This window comes from Schistocerca nitens, chromosome 6, assembly GCF_023898315.1.
Source record: "Schistocerca nitens isolate TAMUIC-IGC-003100 chromosome 6, iqSchNite1.1, whole genome shotgun sequence".
NCBI lineage: Eukaryota > Metazoa > Arthropoda > Insecta > Orthoptera > Acrididae > Schistocerca > Schistocerca nitens.
In genome coordinates, this window is record NC_064619.1 from 530,115,097 (window position 1) to 530,134,995 (window position 19,899).

Below are 19,899 nucleotides of genomic sequence, written 5' to 3' on the forward strand. Positions count from 1 at the left end.
ATCCAAGTGGCTGCCCATTCACTGTTCCACATAAATTCCACTATAACATTTTCTCGAAATCATTCCCAATTCGTTTTCACCAACCTGCATACCATCGTATAATCCCTCTTCCATTTTACCTTGCACGGAATGTCCCAGGCTACTGCAGCCAACCTCCAAGGAGAACAAATGCCATTCACGACAGTCACCAGATATCAATGTCATTGAGCCTTCGTGGTGTACGTTGGAGAGAAGGGAGCGCCAACAACGTTACCTGAACTTGTCAATATTCTTCAGGAATCATGGTTTAAGATTCACTAGAAAACCATACATGGCATGTATTTATTCATTTCGAGACGATTGGAAGTTGTTTTGAAGGGCAACGGGTCTTCTACACCGTATTAGGCATGATAGTATGTCGTATTTTTGATGTCATTATACACTCCTGGAAATTGAAATAAGAACACCGTGAATTCATTGTCCCAGGAAGGGGAAACTTTATTGACACATTCCTGGGGTCAGATACATCACATGATCACACTGACAGAACCACAGGCACATAGACACAGGCAACAGAGCATGCACAATGTCGGCACTAGTACAGTGTATATCCACCTTTCGCAGCAATGCAGGCTGCTATTCTCCCATGGAGACGATCGTAGAGATGCTGGATGTAGTCCTGTGGAACGGCTTGCCATGCCATTTCCACCTGGCGCCTCAGTTGGACCAGCGTTCGTGCTGGACGTGCAGACCGCGTGAGACGACGCTTCATCCAGTCCCAAACATGCTCAATGGGGGACAGATCCGGAGATCTTGCTGGCCAGGGTAGTTGACTTACACCTTCTAGAGCACGTTGGGTGGCGCGGGATACATGCGGACGTGCATTGTCCTGTTGGAACAGCAAGTTCCCTTGCCGGTCTAGGAATGGTAGAACGATGGGTTCGATGACGGTTTGGATGTACCGTGCACTATTCAGTGTCCCCTCGACGATCACCAGTGGTGTACGGCCAGTGTAGGAGATCGCTCCCCACACCATGATTCCGGGTGTTGGCCCTGTGTGCCTCGGTCGTATGCAGTCCTGATTGTGGCGCTCACCTGCACGGCGCCAAACACGCATACGACCATCATTGGCACCAAGGCAGTAGCGACTCTCATCGCTGAAGACGACACGTCTCCATTCGTCCCTCCATTCACGCCTGTCGCGACACCACTGGAGGCGGGCTGCACGATGTTGGGGCGTGAGCGGAAGACGGCCTAACGGTGTGCGGGACCGTAGCCCAGCTTCATGGAGACGGTTGCGAATGGTCCTCGCCGATACCCCAGGAGCAACAGTGTCCCTAATTTGCTGGGAAGTGGCGGTGCGGTCCCCTACGGCACTGCGTAGGATCCTACGGTCTTGGCGTGCATCCGTGCGTCGGTGCGGTCCGGTCCCAGGTCGACGGGCACGTGCACCTTCCGCCGACCACTGGCGACAACATCGATGTACTGTGGAGACCTCACGCCCCACGTGTTGAGCAATTCGGCGGTACGTCCACCCGGCCTCCCGCATGCCCACTATACGCCCTCGCTCAAAGTCCGTCAACTGCACATACGGTTCACGTCCACGCTGTCGCGGCATGCTACCAGTGTTAAAGACTGCGATGGAGCTCCGTATGCCACGGCAAACTGGCTGACACTGACGGCGGCGGTGCACAAATGCTGCGCAGCTAGCGCCATTCGACGGCCAACACCGCGGTTCCTGGTGTGTCCGCTGTGCCGTGCGTGTGATCATTGCTTGTACAGCCCTCTCGCAGTGTCCGGAGCAAGTATGGTGGGTCTGACACACCGGTGTCAATGTGTTCTTTTTTCCATTTCCAGGAGTGTATTTTTATTCGTTACGTAGTTTCGTGTATAGTCACCATCAGATCCAGACTCAGAACTTGCAAAACAAATTTCAGGGCCAGTTTCAATAAAACCTATGCAAACATGGGAGCATTGAGTTGACATGTCGTATTAGATGTAAATTTGTAAACGATATAGAGTAGCTTACAAGAAAAAATGCACAGTGCTCACCGAATTATTGTGCGAATTCATTTCCTTCACTAATAAAAGCTTCTATCACAAGGCTGAGTGTGTCCCATACCACTCCTCCCAACAAGGAAAACTGATTGAAATCACTGGGAGATCGGGAAATCGCTTCCTGGTCTCTCGCATGGCAGCCATCTGCAGTGACTACTCAGCTAGGGAGGCGGACAATCTCTGGTGGTAGGGGAACGTTAAACATCACTCAAAGTCCTTAACTCGTACCAGGGACGAAACGTTACGACTTTGTAACTGAGCACATAGTGGGTTGTAGCAATCGAGATTAGCTCGTAGTGGCCTGCGTAACTATGTAATTTTCCTCTGCAGCAGAAGGGGGACGGCCAAACGTGGTGTGCCACAACAACGTGCCGTTCACAACGTTTATCGGCCATCGTCACGAAGCGTTCAAAGCCGGAAAGAATACCGGATCCGCTTCCGGCCGCGACTGTATCTCTATCCGGTGCGTCTCCCGCTACCACAAAGCACTCTGCGTTCTGCCACCCGAGCTTCAAGTTCGGACGGAGGTCTCTCTTATCGCGAGGCTCATGACGCACGGCGGCCGTATAAATGAAGGAGGCTGGACAGGGGCTGTCAGACCCTGTGGGAGGCGTCAGCTTAGCCGGTGGCCGCAGCTGGAGTGGGCTGCGAGACGCGGGCATGGGGCGCTGGGCAGTCCTCGCTGTGGTGTTGGTCTGGACCTGTCTCGTCTCCGCTCAGGTGGACCAGCCGTACAAGGTACTGACCGCGATATGCCTGCCAAGTGTGCCATTAAGACATCGCGCCTTGCATCTGCGATAATGGGAGATGAAGAACAGTGAAAGGTGGAAACTACCACTTCGTTAATTATTATTAAGAAAGTGTCAAGTGCAATTTGAAAAATCTGTCCCATCATGTAAACGTGCAAGAAATATTCTGCTGGCCATTATAACTGCAACGCCAAGATGCATAATAAATAATAAAACTTTACTCATTGTATGTATAGGCAACGGCCTTGCCGCAATGGGTACACCGGTTCCCGTGAGATCACCGAAGTTAAGCGCTGTTGGGCGCGGCTGGCACTTGGTTGGGTGACCATCCAGCCGCCATGCGCTGTTGCCATTTTTCGGGGTGCACTCAGCCTCGTGATGCCAATTGAGGAGCTACTCGACCGAATAGTAGCGGTTTCGGTCAAGAATACCATCATAACGACCGGGAGACCGGTGTGATGACCCCATGCCCCTCCTATCCACATCCTCCACTGAGGATGACACGGCGGTCGGATGGTCCCGGTAGGCCACTCGTGGCCTGAAGTCGAAGTGCTAATTTCATTGCATATATACAATAGACTGCAAACACATACATCTACACATACATCTACATCATACTCTGTAAGCCCCCTAATGGTGTGTGGCGGAGGGTGCTTTCGGTACCACTATCTGATCCCTCCAAACCTGTTCCACTCGCGAATAGTGCGTGGGAAGAATGATTGTCGGTAAGCTTATGTGTTGCCTCTAATTTCTCGAATTTTCTCCTCGTGGTCAACATTCGAGATGTATATGGGGGGAAGTAATATGATGCCTGACTCCTCATGAAAAGTGCTGTCCCGAAGTTTCAATAGTAAATCTCTCCGTGATGCACAACGCCTCTCTTGTAACGTCTGCCAGTGGAGTTTGTTTAGCCTCTCCGTAACGCTCTGTCGCCAGCTAAACGAGCCCGTGACGACCCTCTTCGTTGGATCTTCTCTATCTCCTCCATCAATCCTACCTGATAGGGATCCCAGATAGTTGAACAATACCCAAGAATCGGGCGAACAAGAGTCTTATAATCCACTTCTTTCGTGGACGAGTTACATTTTTTCCAGATTCTGCTGATGAATCTTAGTCTGGTGTCTGTTTTTCCCACTATCTGTTTTATGTGGTCATTCAACTTAAGGTCGCTCTTGATGGTTACGCCTAGATATTTTACGTCAGACGCTCTCTCCACCTGATTGTCATCAATCGTGTAGCTGTACGTTAGTCGATATCTTTTCCTATGTAAGCGCAATGTGTTACATTTATTTACGTTCGGGGTCAACTGCCACAGCCTGCAGCATTCATCAGTTCTCTACAGATCGTTCTGCAAATTCTTACTATGTTCTGGCGTTGCTACTTTGGTATAGACAATTGCATCATCTAAAAATAGCGTTAAAGATTATCTGACGCTTTCTACTTGATCATTTATATATATTGTAAACTACAACGATCCTATCACACTTCCCTGTGGTATTCCGAATATTACCCTTACATCTATCGATTTAGTTCCATTAAGAGCGACCTGATGAGTACTATCTGCAACAAAGTCTTGAACCCAATCGAAAGTCTGCTCCGTTACTACATAAGCTCGTAATTTTTTCGTTAAACGGCAATGCGGTGTTTTTTTCCAAAATCAAGGAACACGGCATCAACCTGAGCGCCATTGTCCACTGCGATGTGGCTCTCATGTGGAAGAACAGAGCGAGCTGAGTTTCGCAGGATCTGTGTTTGCGGAATCCATGTTGATTTTTATAGAGGAGATGTTCATTTTCTAAAAACGTCAAAATTCTTGATCATAAAACATGTTCCATAATTCTACAACAGATTGACGTCAACGATATAGGTGTATGATTGTGTGGATCTGGCTTAGGGCCTTTCTTAAAAACGGGAATGACCTGCTCGTTTTCCCAGCCTTTAGGTACCTTTCGTTGCTCAAGCGATTTACGATAAGTTACTGCCAGAAGGGGAGCAAGTTCTTTCGCACAATCTTCATAGAATCTTATAGGTATCTCATCTGGTCCTGACGCCTTTTCCACTACTAAGCGATTGTAGCTGCTTTTGAATTCCGCGATCGGTTATCTCAGTATCTGGCATTTCGACGTTTGTACGACTTCTGAAAGGAGGGACAGTGCTACGATCTTCTGCGGTGAAACAACTTCGGAAGACCGAATTCAGTATTTCGGCCTTCTCTCTGCTATCTTCTGTACATATTATTAAAGGCACCCTGGTCTAGCATTTTTGATTCATAATCAAAACGTCTTCGGTCCCGGGTTCGATCCCCGTCACTGCCTAAATTTTGATAAATAATCGGCATTGGCGGCCGAAGACTTCCAGCATAAGAAGTCAGCCTCATTCTGCCAACGGCCTTGTCAAAGAGGGCGGAGGAGCGGATAGAGGTTCAGGGCACTCTCTTGTCCTAGGGGTGGGAAATTGCCCCCAAAGGCGGAAGAATCAGCAGTGATCAACGACATGAGGATGGAGAAGGCAATGGAAACCACTGCATTGAAGACACGTAACGTGTATCCACAGGACATGTGGCCTGTAATTGAAGAAGTGTCATGATGATCTCTCCATTGGCAAAAGATTCCGGAATAGTCCCCCATTCGGATCTCCGGGAGGGGACTGCCAAGGGGGAGATTACCATGAGAAAAAGATTGAATAATCAACGAAAGGATAACGTTCTACGAGTCGGGGCGTGGAATGTCAGAAGCTTGAACGTGGTAGGGAAACTAGAAAATCTGAAAAGGGAAATGCAAAGGCTCAATATAGATATAGCAGGGGTCAGTGAAGTGAAGTGGAAGGAAGACAAGGATTTCTTGTCAGATGAGTATCGGGTAATATCAACAGCAGAAGAAAATGGTATAACAGGTGTAGGATTCGTTATGAATAGGAAGGTAGGGCAGAGGGTGTGTTACTGTGAACAGTTCAGTGACCGGGTTGTTCTAATCAGAATTGACAGCAGACCAACACCGACAACGATAGTTCAGGTATACGTGCCGACGTCGCAAGCTGAAGATTAACAGATAGAGAAAGTGTATGAGGATATTGAAAGGGTAATGCAGTATGTAAAGGGGAACGAAAATCTAATAGTCATGGGCGACTGGAATGCAGTTGTAGGGGAAGGAGTAGAAGAAAAGGTTGCAGGAGAATATAGGCTTGGGACAAGGAACGAAAGAGGAGAAAGACTAATTGAGTTCTGTAACAAGTTTCAGCTAGTAATAGCGAATACCCTGTTCAAGAATCACAAGAGGAGGAGGTATACTTGGAAAAGGCCGGGAGATACGGGAAGATTTCAATTAGATTACATCATGGTGAGACAGAGATTCCGAAATTAGGTACTGGACTGTAAGGCGTACCCAGGAGCAGATATAGACTCAGATCACAATATAGTAGTGATGAAGAGTAGGCTGAAGTTCAAGACATTAGTCAGGAAGAATCAATACGCAAAGAAGTGGGATACGGAAGTACTAAGGAATGACGAGATACGTTTGAAGTTCTCTAACGCTATAGATACAGCAATAAGGAATAGCGCAGTAGGCAGTACAGTTGAAGAGGAATGGACATCTCTAGAAAGGGCCATCACAGAAGTTGGGAAGGAAAACATAGGTACAAAGAAGGTAGCTGCGAAGAAACCATGGGTAACAGAAGAAATAGTTCAGTTGATTGATGAAAGGAGGAAGTACAAACATGATCCGGGAAAATCAGGAATACAGAAATACAAGTCGCTGAGGAATGAAATAAATGGCCCTGAGTACTATGCGACTTAACTTCTGAGGTCACCAGTCACCTAGAACTTAGAACTAATGAAACCTAACTAACCTAGGGACATCACACATCCATGCCCGAGGCAGGATTCGAACCTGCGACCGTAGCGGTCGCTCGGCTCCAGACTGTAGCGCCCAGAACCGCACGGCCACTACGGCCGGCAATGGAATAAATAGGAAGTGCAGGGAAGCTAAGACGAAATGGCTGCAGGAAAAATGTGAAGACATCGAAAAAGAAATGATTGTCGGAAGGACAGACTCAGCATACAGGAAAGTCAAAACAACCTTTGGTGACATTAAAAGCAACGGAGGTAACATTAAGAGTGCAACGGGAATTCCACTGTTAAATGCAGAGGAGAGAGCAGATAGGTGGAAAGAATACATTGAAAGCCTCTATGAGGGTGAAGATTTGTCTGATGTGATAGAAGAAGAAACAGGAGTCGATTTAGAAGAGATAGGGGATCCAGTATTAGAATCGGAATTTAAAAGAGCTTTGGAGGACTTACGGTCAAATAAGGCAGAAGTGATAGATAATATTCCATCAGAATTTCTAAAATCATTGGGGGAAATGGCAACAAAACGACTACTCACGTTGGTGTGTAGAATATATGAGTCTGGCGATATAGCATCTGACTTTCGGAAAAGCATCATCCACATAATTCTGAAGACGGCAAGAGCTGACAAGTGCGAGAATTATCGCACAATCAGCTTAACAGCTCATGCATCGAAGCTGCTTACAAGAATAATTTACAGAAGAATGGAAAAGAAAATTGAGAATGCTCTAGGTGACGATCAGTTTGGCTTTAGGAAAAGTAAAGGGACGAGAGAGGCAATTCTGACGTTACGGCTAATAATGGAAGCAAGGCTAAAGAAAAATCAAGACACTTTCATAAGATTTGTCGACCCGGAAAAAGCGTTCGACAATATAAAATGGTGCAAGCTGTTCGAGATTCTGAAAAAAGTAGGGGTAAGCTATAGGGAGAGACGGGTAGTATACAATATGTACAACAACCAAGAGGGAATAAAAAGAGTGGACGATCAAGAATGAAGTGCTTGTATTAAGAAGGGTGTAAGACAAGGCTGTAGCCTTTCGCCCCTACTCTTCAATCTGTACATAGAGGAAGCAATGATGGAAATAAAAGAAAGGTTGAGGAGTGGAATTAAAATTCAAGGTGAAAGGATATCAATGATACGATTCGCTGATGACATTGCTATCCTGAGTGAAAGTGAAGAAGAATTAAATGATCTGCTGAACGGAATGAACAGTCTAATGAGTACACAGTATGGTTTGAGAGTAAATCGGAGAAAGACGAAGGTAATGAGAAGTAGTAGAAATGAGAACAGCGAGAAACTTAACATCAGGATTGATAGTCACGAAGTCAATGAAGTTAAGGAATTCTGCTACCTAGGTAGTAAAATAACCAATGACGGACGGAGCAAGGAGGACATCAAAAGCAGACTCGCTATGGCAAAAAGGCATTTCTGGCCAAGAGAAGTCTATTAATATCAAATACCGGCCTTAATTTGAGGAAGAAATTTCTGAGGATGTACGTCTGGAGTACAGCATTGTATGGTAGTGAAACATGGACTGTGGGAAAACCGGAACAGAAGAGAATCGAAGCATTTGAGATGTGGTGCTATAGACGAATGTTGAAAATTAGGTGGACTGATAAGGTAAGGAATGAGGAGGTTCTACGCAGAATCGGAGAGGAAAGGAATATGTGGAAAACACTGATAAGGAGAAGGGACAGGATGATAGGACATCTGCTAAGGCGTGAGGGAATGACTTCCATGGCACTAGAGGGAGCTGTAGAGGGCAGAAACTGTAGAGGAAGACAGAGATTGGAATACGTCAAGCAAATAATTGAGGACGTAGGTTGCAAGTGCTACTCTGAGATGAAGAGGTTAGCACAGGAATGGAATTCGTGGCGGGCCGCATCAAACCACTCAGTAGACTGATGACCAAAAAAAAAGAAAGATTAAAGTTTTAGGGGAAGTGGGAGTATATAGGCTGCAAAATTTAGTACACAGAGCTACCATATCTGGCGGCAACAACGGCTCTAAACCTGTTGGCTCTCGAATCGAACTGAGCGTGGATGACAGGTGCGGACACGTCATTCCATGTTGCTTCAAGGCCATGAGACAGTTCATCAATCATAGTACCTGGTGAGTGGTGACGTGCATCTTTCTAGGCGACCCACAACCAGAGGTTTTCGTAATCTGGGCAACGCTTTGCTCAGCGGAAGAGTATAACACTATTTCTCTGTGGTTTGCGAAAGTTAATAGAGATGAACGGTAACAAGAAACCGATAATGTTAGAACACAGTGTTAGATTGCGCTGCTTCACAAAGTCACGTCGAATAAACATATAGGTGTAACGTTGTAAAGCGATATGAAATGAAACGAGCACTTAAGGACGGTGTAGGGAAGACGAATGGTTGAAAATATTAGGAATCTGCATGGGAGATGCCGCGCAGTGCGACCCATTCTTCAGTACTTATCGAGGATTGGGATTCCCAGCCCGCTTCTGAATAACTTCGATGTCTTTCCTTGATTCGACCTGAATTAAAGAAAGACAGCGAAGTAATTCATAGGCGGGCTGCCATATTTGTAACCTCTAGGTTCGATCAACTCACAAGTATTTTGGAGATACTTGATGACCTCAGGTCGGTATCCCTGGAAGGAAGACAATGTTCTCTTCAAAGCATACTATTGAGAAAATTGACAGAAATGGCATTTGAAGCTGAATGCAGAACGATTTTACTGCCACCACTGTACATTTACGTACATTGTAAGAGAAATTAGGGCATCTATAGAGGCGAATAGATAGTCGACTTTCCCTCGCATTCTCTGGGAGTGGAACAGAAGTATAATTGGCAGAGTACGTGTGTAGGTGTAAATGGAGATGTATCGCGGTGGGAAAGACAGTATGGACAGCATGAGGTCTTCCGTTAAGTCGTTAAAATGCAAAGTCAGACAGACCTCAAAAATGGAGCACAGTCACTGGCCTTAACACTTCAGAAACAGAACGGCTGCTCCCAAATTTACCAGCTACGTGGACGCTAGGTGATCGTGTTGTGTATACATCGGCACTTAATTTCATCACCCCAAGATCATATGGTGATGAAGAATGCAAACTGGTTTAAAACTCCGTGGTGTCTGTAACATATAGTGCGCGTGTGTGTATGTGTATGTGTGTGTGTGTGTGTGTGTGTGGTTGCCCAGTTTTGTCTCCACACTAGAATCCTCACGCATACTAATAATTAAGACGACTCTGCCATTGACAATATACACCTAGAGATTTCCATAAAACGAAGTACTGTGTTGTGGTTTTACTTCATTTTAGTACACCAAACCAATGAATCCTATCGAAGTGCTACTAGAATCATAACTTGGATACCGTAAATGATTTATTCTGAAAAAACAAGTAGAGTGCAAGAATAAATAAATATGAAGTAAACAATCTCAGATTCTACACTATATCCAGTTTCGAGATTGGCAGAATGTGTGTTTGACTTTCTATAGACCCCCCCCCCCTTTCCTGTTATTAGACGGATATGAAATGGCTGATATTGATTTGTGGCGAGAAACAGAAGTCCTCGGCCCTGACTGGCTCTTTCAGAAAACGCTCAGTGGACAAGCAGATGGAGCTCAACACATTTACTGCGAGTTTCCCAGTCCGCCAAACAAGAGTGCGCATTTCACCTATTAAGGTATGGACTGCATTTGTACAGCATCAGCGGTCTGCTCTGCGGGGCGCTAGGCGTTGTACAGAAGACGTACGTGTGCCATTCTCTGCCTACACAATGGACGCACAATGCCGTCCGCAAAGCCGGCCGTTGTGCCCGAGTGCTTCTAGGCGCTTCAGTCCGGAACCGCGCTGCTGCTACGGTCGCAGGTTCGAATGCTGCCTCGGGCATGGATGTGTGTGATGTCCTTAGGTTAGTTAGGTTTAAGTAGTTTTAAGTCTATGGGACTGATGACCTCGGATGTTAAGTCCCATAGTGCTTAGAGCCATTTGAACCATTTTGAACCGTCCGCAAACTCACAGGGCCTAAATTTCCTCAGTAGCAGACGGAACATCAGTCAAGATATCTCTTAACACGTTAGCCAGAAAATTTGATTCAAGCATTCGCCCGCAATGAAGCACTTCAGTGTTTGTCAGACTCCACAGAGAGCTAAAGAATCACTACTCGAGTAAGCAGTATAACAACTCTGTTATTGAGAAACGAGTTAGCGCGCCCCGTGTGTCGTAAGCAACATTTCTCGAACTCTGACCGCCAGGTTCTCCACTGTGGCTCTAGTCAGAGAAGGCTCTAGATCGATCCAGCCAGGGAAGTGCTCTCGATCAGTCACTGGACGGGAGAGCCTCTCCATGCTATACCACACTCCCTGCTGGACACGCGGCACCTGCGTTTGCGCTCAGGCGACGAATTCCAGCGCCCTTTACAAAAACATTACCTCCCACTACATGGTCATGAATCCGCTAGCCAACCACCTGAAACTCATACTCCTTCCAGAAGATGCTCTGGAAAATTTAATTCCCCTTCTGCATCCTTAGCACTTTGCCAATCAAAAACGCGTCTCTGCTTTTCGGCGGGAAGCGTGCTCCGGCGCTTCTCTTGAGAAAATTCCTCATAAGCCAGCTCGCGATCACCGTCTGTGACAGCATGCATTCTTTCGCACTAAAAGGATATATTTTCGCCTTTTCCAACCCCGATGTTCTTTTACGAGATACGCTATTCTTAAATTTTCTTCATGCAACCAGAGGGTAACCTCCTGCCTAGTGTGTCCACATTGTGAAGGTTCTGCCGCCAGCCTACAGTATTGTAAACTGCCGTCTTCAAGCTCTGCTCATTCTCTGAGGGCAACAAATCTATTCACTGCCCCTTTTTAGCAAATAGTGGCTTCTGCGGAATGTGTGGCTCACTTTTCCATTGCTTTCAGAGCTCATCTCATCCGATTGTGCATCGTAAACAGTGATCTAACGTAAATGAAAATCTGAAAGAATATTAAATTTATGGTGGCAAACAACATTCATTCTTATCGATGCCTCCACATACTGTACACAGAACGACGACTCACCTGAAAAAAGGACGTGATACCACTCCTGTGTGCGCTGTTATCGTTGAGCGTAGCACTGTCAGCGCATCTTTCTCTGCTGCCTCATAAAAGGGACCCACCACAACGATCGCTGCTCCAACAGTCTGTGCTGCTCCAGACGCCATACCGTCTGTGTGGATCCTTCTCTGGTTCCAAAGAAGGACATTACCTCTCCCAAGGCACGTAACGTCGTTGTCAGATCTCGCTCGGCCTAGCAAATAGTGTCTGTCCTCTCATGCTACTGTAACCATCGATTAGTTGGATCCCGGCCAGCGCAAGCGGCAATGCCTCGGAACAACAGGCCACGTCCCTTCTGCTGGAGAATTCCGAGACGTGTAGGAAGTGTTTCTCCTTACACGATGCACAACACGATCATCTCACAAAATACCAAGATTGAAATGTAATATATGAATGAGAGCCTAGCAGTGAAAATCGATACATACACAGAATGTAGACAGCTTTACTCCATAAACGCTGATCAGTTGCTTATCTAAGCATATAATCACATCGCTCCAGTTTAACGTATGTCGCAAGTCACCTTCATTGTATTGCAATTTCAACAGTCAACAGTGTACATACATAATATCACGGTGGTGAGCGCAGTGAATTGCAGACTTTAGGTTCTTTGTGCGAGCAGTTTTATCTTTTTATTCAATTACTGTTGTATTTTGTTGTGATTCAATGTATAGTTCCCTTTGTTTCCTTAGTTGCTTATCAGGGTGTATACGCGAACAAGGAAAAAAAATTCTCGGATTTTTCCCGAATTTCCCGGTTGAAAATACACTTTCTCCCGGATGAAAATACACTTTTTCCGTGTTAAATGACAGTATACTTTTCCTCGGCACTGTAAAACTTATCAATCCTTAGAATGTTTATGGTTTTCTACACAGGCGTAGAATTTGCCGGCACTTTAGAAAACGAAACACAGGGGGGGAAAAAAACACGTTTTGGAAAGATCTTTGATGTGCAGCAACATGTACGCTGCATTTCTTCATTTTACGGAGGTATAAATTGGAATTCCACCAAACACTGAATGTTACTTTCCGAAGCAATGAAATCGAGATTGCGACGCGCTTTTGTAAGCCAGTCATAGCTCATGTCACGTGATCTCGGCAGCTGATGACAGCACAGTCAACCAATAGCAAGATCACTCTTAAGTAGCGCGAACACACAAAAAGAAAAGTTAATGGTTTAAATTAATATACATAGTTCACAAATAATATTGGTCTCGAAGATTAATAAGCTGCAAGAGAAGCTAAGCTTCCACATATAATGCTGGTCATTTTGCGCGTGTTACACATTAAGATACATCACACAAATGTCCCAGTAAAATTTTTAATAACGGCGTAAATGTCTGATCTTCTGGGCTCGAAATTCTTCTAGATGGTCGTCCTCAAAGAGTTGATTTTTAAATGAGGGTCAAACGCTCTGTGATTTAAGGAATTCATCGTACATTCTCGCACATAGTTCATCTTTGCTTGGAAACAAACAAATCAACATTGTGACCTACTTTGCATATTTTGACTCAATGTTTTGTTAATAATTTCCTTGGGTATGTCAAACTTAGAAAGTTTTGATCGCACAAAAGCGAGCAGTATGCATATATGCGATGTTCACCTGCAGTCAGCTGTTACGCAGCTCTTCAAGGAATTGGGTACTTTAGCTGTACCGTCATAGTAGTGATAATGAAATTGATCATAGATATCCATCACAATTTGAGAATTATATTAATTTCCATGGCTAAAAATCGAAAAAAGTACTTTATTACCTGTTATTAAAGTTGTCACTGACTCTAAAAGATGTTCAGTATGCATCAATAAAAGGTCTTGATACTTTGCCCAACAACATACAACGTCTGTCAGATGGCTTAGTAAATTTTAAATCTAGAATTACCTCTTTAGGACATCTCCTTTTATTCCATAGAGAAATTTTTATTTAAGAAATGATAGCCTGACTACTTTTAAGTATAGTTGCATAAGTACGACTGAATAGTAATATGTTCTTTAAGGTTAAAACTAATCATGATAGAACTATTCTTATATACATATCCTTGCGTAGCCTGTGAATTCACTCGTTCCACATCATTTCGATAAAAAACTCAAATATTCATTGGAACATGTAACTAACTAACCAACTCACAAAGTATAAATAAAAAGTCGCTTCACCCCCATTTCGTTTCCACAGTTAACTCTCATACATGGACTATATGAAGTTTTAGCTTTATTAACGACATACAGTTAAGTGCAATTGTTTAAATTAATAATATGAAGTTAAAAGTTTGATGGAAATTGTTACACTGGTAATTATGTATCGTTAAAAATTAGGAGATGCTATTTGGCTCTTTATTTATTTATATCTACTCGTTTTGATAACGTTCTTCTGCATGTCTGTAATGACACCCAGTGTGAAGCATGCGAACAGGTTCAAGAGGAGTTTCAGCGCATTTCGAGCCATTTACAATTAAAGTTACATTAAAGAATTAAACTTACTCAAGTTTTTAAGTTTTTAAGTTTTTAAGTTTTTGAATGACTTTTAGTGCCTAACGAAGAAAATTAGCTGAACTGTATGGTTTCAGACTCAAATAAAAGAACGCACGGCAGCAGGAACGAACATTCCAGTGTTTCAAAGGAAAAGGTGATTTAGTGTGTTACTCAGGTATTGATAGTCTGAGGCATGAATTTGAACATAAAAAGGAAAAATAGAGACTGTCTATGGAATCTTCGGAGATCAATTTAAAGACTGTTTTATTCGACATATGGTATATGTACACATGAATGAAAGTTACGAAAACCTTGATACAGTTTAAAATAAAAAACTTTTCCGCTCATGGTTGGAGTACATGTCATGATTTGAAAATGTCATGTGGCCTCACTGAATATCCCTGCTTGTGACATGAACTTTATGGCAAGGTAAAGGGATCAGCAATGGTGTAGAATAAACTGGTTATCAAGAAAAATATTGAATCCTACAGAGACTAACGTTTGATGTAAGAACTTTTGGATGCGAAAAAAATGTATCACGACTGCTTATTAATTAGAGCCTAATACACCCACAGCCACATGAAACACAGTTCTGACCACGACTGACAGTTGCAACTATCGAGCACTTTGCACAGGTGCGGTTTATGGCTAAAAACAACAGGGGAATGTGGCTTGTCTAGCATCCGCATTTATGTTCAAGCATGTATTTCTTGTTTTATTTCCATATTTTTGTCGAACCGCTGAAAATCAGCATTGCACACCCTTCTCAACACAACGTACTTATACTCAGGAACTGGTCTGTCGTATATGACGAATAAGTGTGACATAGTCATAATCACAGAGCGATCCATTGTACAAAATTTGTGGAATTTGACCCCAAAATATTTTTCTTTATTTTATGACCGGTTTCGACCTGTGACATTATTAGATGCGTCGAAAAAAATAGAATATCCAAACTTATAAGTAAGAGCACCAGAAAGCTTACAACATAATTCGTAGTAGTCTCGACGTAAATGATCTGAGAAGTAGCTAAAAGGGACGACATGCCGGTCTTTTCAAATAATAAACAAAACATAAACACTTTTAGCCATGCTCGGCAGTGTCTCGCAAGCAGGGTTTGTTGACAGTGACTCTACACAATGCGTCAATTGTGTTTCTTTTACTATTGTCACTACTGTTGTACGCTTTCGTAATTATCTTATTCATAAATTAGCACATTATTTTCCCCCTTTTAAACGCATCCTATTATAATCTCATAGATCAAAACCTATCATAAAAAGAAGAAAAATTATTGCGATGAAAGACTGTTTTCAGCTCCAGATATGATGATGTTCCCATGTACATCGATAGCATGTGTCTGTAGACCCAAAATTCTTAAATATCGCTGTCGTTGAATTCCTAATAACGTTCAGGGTGCTAATTAGACATCTACAGTTAAAGGTAGAAGTTTTCCTGCAGTCATGCTGGTAGTGTAAGTGGCGTACATACAAAGAAATAACAATAACATCGGACACATTAACATACTAACTGTGCAAAATGTTTCAGACATGTATGAGAGACGTTTCCTCATCTAGCAGAAAAGAAATTGGATCTGGTATTCGAAAAATGATGTTACATTACAATTTTGTATAAAAAATGACTGAGTTGGAAGCTTCGCTATCGTTCAAGGAGGTTGTTGCTAAGGTCTTAGCCAACGGAAATATCCAACATAATGCTTGTGACGTAGGCAGTGCGATGAAAAAGATCAAGAAATCAGTACCTTCTTTGATTCCCTGAAGCACAACGTATGCGCTTTCAACTTATCATAGCGACGGAAAAATGATATCACGGCTGCTGGAATACCAATATGATGGCAGACTATTGTTGGTAACTTCGCTATATTAGATGATTTATGAACAAGAGAGAAAGTGAATACAAACAATTAAGACATAATTACTGGTGTTTTCATTTCAATAAAACAATGTTGTTAGCGAAAAATTAAAATACTTTTTGATGCAGTTACGTGTTTTCATTAGTTTTCTAATTTATAAAGAAGTCACGTTTTGATAAAACCATACATTACAGAAAAAACTAGGATTAGAAATGTATTCAGTGTGCAAAGATCTTAAATTAAGCAATTACCTAACAAAAGTAATTAAAAAGTATTTTAGATATCGTACTCGCCTTTGACTGTAGAGCCGGCCGCGGTGGTCTCGCGGTTCTAGGCCCGCAGTCCGGAACCGTGCGACTGCTACGGTCGCAGGTTCGAATCCTGCCTCGGGCATGGATGTATGTGATGTCCTTAGGTTAGTTAGGTTTAAGTAGTTCTAAGTTCTAGGGGACTGATGACCACAGCAGTTGAGTCCCATAGTGCTCAGAGCCATTTGAACCATTTTTTGACTGTAGAAATCGTTTATTTTCAGTATTGCGATTTCAAGCTTAAGGCATTTATCTAGTGGTGCACTGAAGACAGTGCTTTAGCACATGTCAAACTTCAAAGGTCTTTTGCAGTCTACTACTTGATAACGGCCTTAAGGCCGAAATCGGAACAATGAAAGTAAACAATTTCTACAGTCAATGGTGATTATGATATCTTTTTAAAAATATTACAAGGTTGTGAACCCCAATAATGAGTTAATAAAAAAAGAAACATTATTTTGAAAGAGAAATACTGACATCAGCCGCATGAGAGCTTGAAATAATTCAGTGGCAACAGGCGAAAATTTGTGCCGGACTGAGACTCGAACCTGGATTTCCTGCTTTACGCGAGCTGTCGTCTTGACAACTTCGACTAATCAATCACACTTCGGCAAAATTCCCAACTCGTCACGCGGTGTCTTCCTAGTGTCCCCCTGTCCATTTTCCTCATTGTTCACACCATCTCGCTTGATTCCCGTAAGAGGTCGGACTTCTGGTGCTTGAACATTGAAGGTGTCATGAAAAGCCGTCAAGGCATGGATATTACTATTACACAGTGTGTGTGATGTCTCTTCTTTCGGACATGTCCGAAGAACAGACGCCATACATATAATAGTAAAAACAATGCTGCGTTGGCCTGTGAATTTAAGTATTTCCTAAGTAAAGTTGGAGCAGATGACGTTTGACACGCTTGTGTGCAAAACGTTAGGACGAAATTAAGCTTCGCATGCTGCCAAGTAACACATCTCGATGAATTTGGAGCATACGCAGAAAGAACGGCTGCAGTATAGCACAGAAAGCGACTGGAAGAAATGCAAAGTGAGACGAAAGGAAACGTCACATTTATTCAAAGAGAATAGTTAAACTGAAATAGCTAACCTGAAGTCACTGTGATTCATGATAGTCTATGGATATTACAAAGAGCGGGACATGGATCTTAGTAGGGTGTGCGACTACAACGGGCTGTCTTGCATGCTTTGCAACGTGTTACTATGGTGACGCACAAGGCCGGTAAGGAGTTCTTGTGACAGGGCGTGTCATTCCTCCTCAACGGCGACTTCCAACATCTGGATAGTCGTTGGTGCGTGTGGGCGTGTTATAGTACGTCTCCCAACGTTCCATGTGTGTTCGATGTGATTTAAGTTCCAAGCGTCTGTCCATCTGCGCTGTTCGAGGTGGTCGCGCACTATCATTCATAAAAATGATGTCGGGCCCAATACACCACTGAAAGAAGGACATTGGGAAGGAGTACAGTGTCAGTATAACTTTGACAGGTGACTATAGTGTGTTTAAAGATTTGGAGGTCAGAACGTCGATGCAACTTTATGCCTCCTTACACCCTAACACCAGGACCACCAGAACGATCATGTTCCTCAGTGTTCTTGGGTGTATGACGTACCCTACTATAGCGACAGGTCGGGTCACATGTTGCTCGAGTTTTATCGAGCTGTGTTACTTGGCAGTGACACATTATGCAAAAGTTGCTCTTTTCCTTAAGCTATGCACACCAGTGTACACTACTGGCCATTAAAATTGCTACACCACGAAGATGCCATGCTACAGACGCGAAATTTAGCCCACAGGAAGAAGATGCTGTGATATGCAAATGATTAGCTTTCCAGAGCATTGACACAAGGTTGGCGCCGGTGGCGACACCTACAACGTGCTGACATGAGGAAAGTTTCCAACCGATTTCTCATACACAAACAACATTTGACCGGCGTTGCCTGGTGAAACGTTGTTGTGATGCCTCGTGTAAGGAGGAGAAATGCGTACCATCACGTTTCCCACTTTGATAAAGGTCGGATTGTAGCCTATCGCGATTGCGATTTATCGTATCGCGACATTGCTGCTCGCGTTGGTCGAGATCCAATGACTGTTAGCAGAATATGGAATCGGAGGGTTCAGGAGGGTCATACGGTACCCCGTGCTGGATCCCAACGGTCTCGTATCACTAGCAGTCGAGATGACAGGCATCCACATGGTTGTAACGGATCGTGCAGCCATGTCTCGATCCCTGAGGCAACAGATGGGGACGTTTGCAAGACAACAACCATCTGCACGAACAGTTCGACGACGTTTGCAGCAGCATGGACTATCAGCTAGGAGACCATGGCTGCGGCTACCCTTGACGCTGCATCACAGACAGGAGCGCCTGCGCTGGTGTACTCAACGACGAACCTGGGTGCACGAATGGCAAAACGTCATTTTTTCGGATGAATCCAGGTTCTGTTTACAGCATCGTGATGGTCGCATCCGTGTTTGGCGACATCGCGGTGAACGCACATTGGAAGCGGGTATTCGTCATCGCCATACTGGCGTATCACCCAGCGTGATGGTATGGGGTGCCATTGGTTACACGTCTCGTTCACCTCTTGTTCGCATTGACGGCACTTCGAACAGTGGACGTAACATTTCAGATGTGTTACGACCCGTGGATCTACCCTTCATTCGATCTCTGCGAAACCCTATATTTCAGCAGGATAATGCACGATCGCATGTTGCAGGTCCTGTGCCGGCCTTTCTGGATACAGAAAATGTTCGACTGCCGCCCTAGCCAGCACATTCTCCAGGTCTCTCACCAATTCAAAACGTCTGGTCAATCATGGCCGATCAACTGGCTCGTCAAAATACGCCATTCACTACTCTTGATGAACTGTGGCATCGTGTTGAAGCCGCATGGGCAGCTGTACCTGTACACGCCATCCAAGCTCTGTTTGACTCAATGTCCAGGCGTATCAAGCCCGTATTACGGCCAGAGGTGGTTGTTATGGGTACTGATTTCTCAGGATCTATGCACCAAAATTGTGTGAAAATGTAATCACAAGTCAGTTCTAGTATAATATATTAGTCCAATGAATACCCGTTTATCATCTGCATTTCTTCTTGGTGTAGCAATTTTAATGGCCAATAGTGTACAATGTTCGTTTCGTAGCTAGCACGTTGTGTAGAATAGTGTGTGAGATGGTAATGTAAAGGGGTTGGGCCACAATATGGAAATACCGCTAAATGTGCATGCTCGAACATACATATAGATGCTAGCCAATTCTACAGATTTTGCTGGCTTCTGTCCACAAACGGCACCTGTAAAATGTCCTCAACACGTTGCAAATGTTAATCGTGGTCAGAGCAATGTTCTGTGTAGCTGTGATTGCATAATGTCTGAGCTAGTGAATTCGAACGTGAGTCAATTGTTTGTGCTTCCTTAACCAAGTGTCTGGTGTTTCAAGAGTTACCGTATCGAAAATTTATACCGCTTACTGAGAAAGCGGAAAAACATCTGGAATTCCAAGTCTCCCACTAGCGATGCTAGTGCTCTTTACAAGAAAACGTGGTGCTGAAGCC

General features: G+C 44.0%; 1 protein-coding gene across 1 annotated transcript in view; it reads left to right on the forward strand.

The window, feature by feature from the left end:
• The first annotated feature begins 2,592 nt into the window (after window positions 1-2,592).
• Window positions 2,593-19,899, forward strand: part of LOC126262765 (uncharacterized) — a 78,448-nt gene continuing 61,141 nt past the window's right edge. Inside the window, exon 1 of the mRNA XM_049959578.1 lies at window positions 2,593-2,775. Within this exon, the coding sequence (XP_049815535.1) occupies window positions 2,608-2,775 (168 nt within the window). The 5' untranslated portion in view covers window positions 2,593-2,607. The remainder of the gene's footprint in view (window positions 2,776-19,899) is intronic.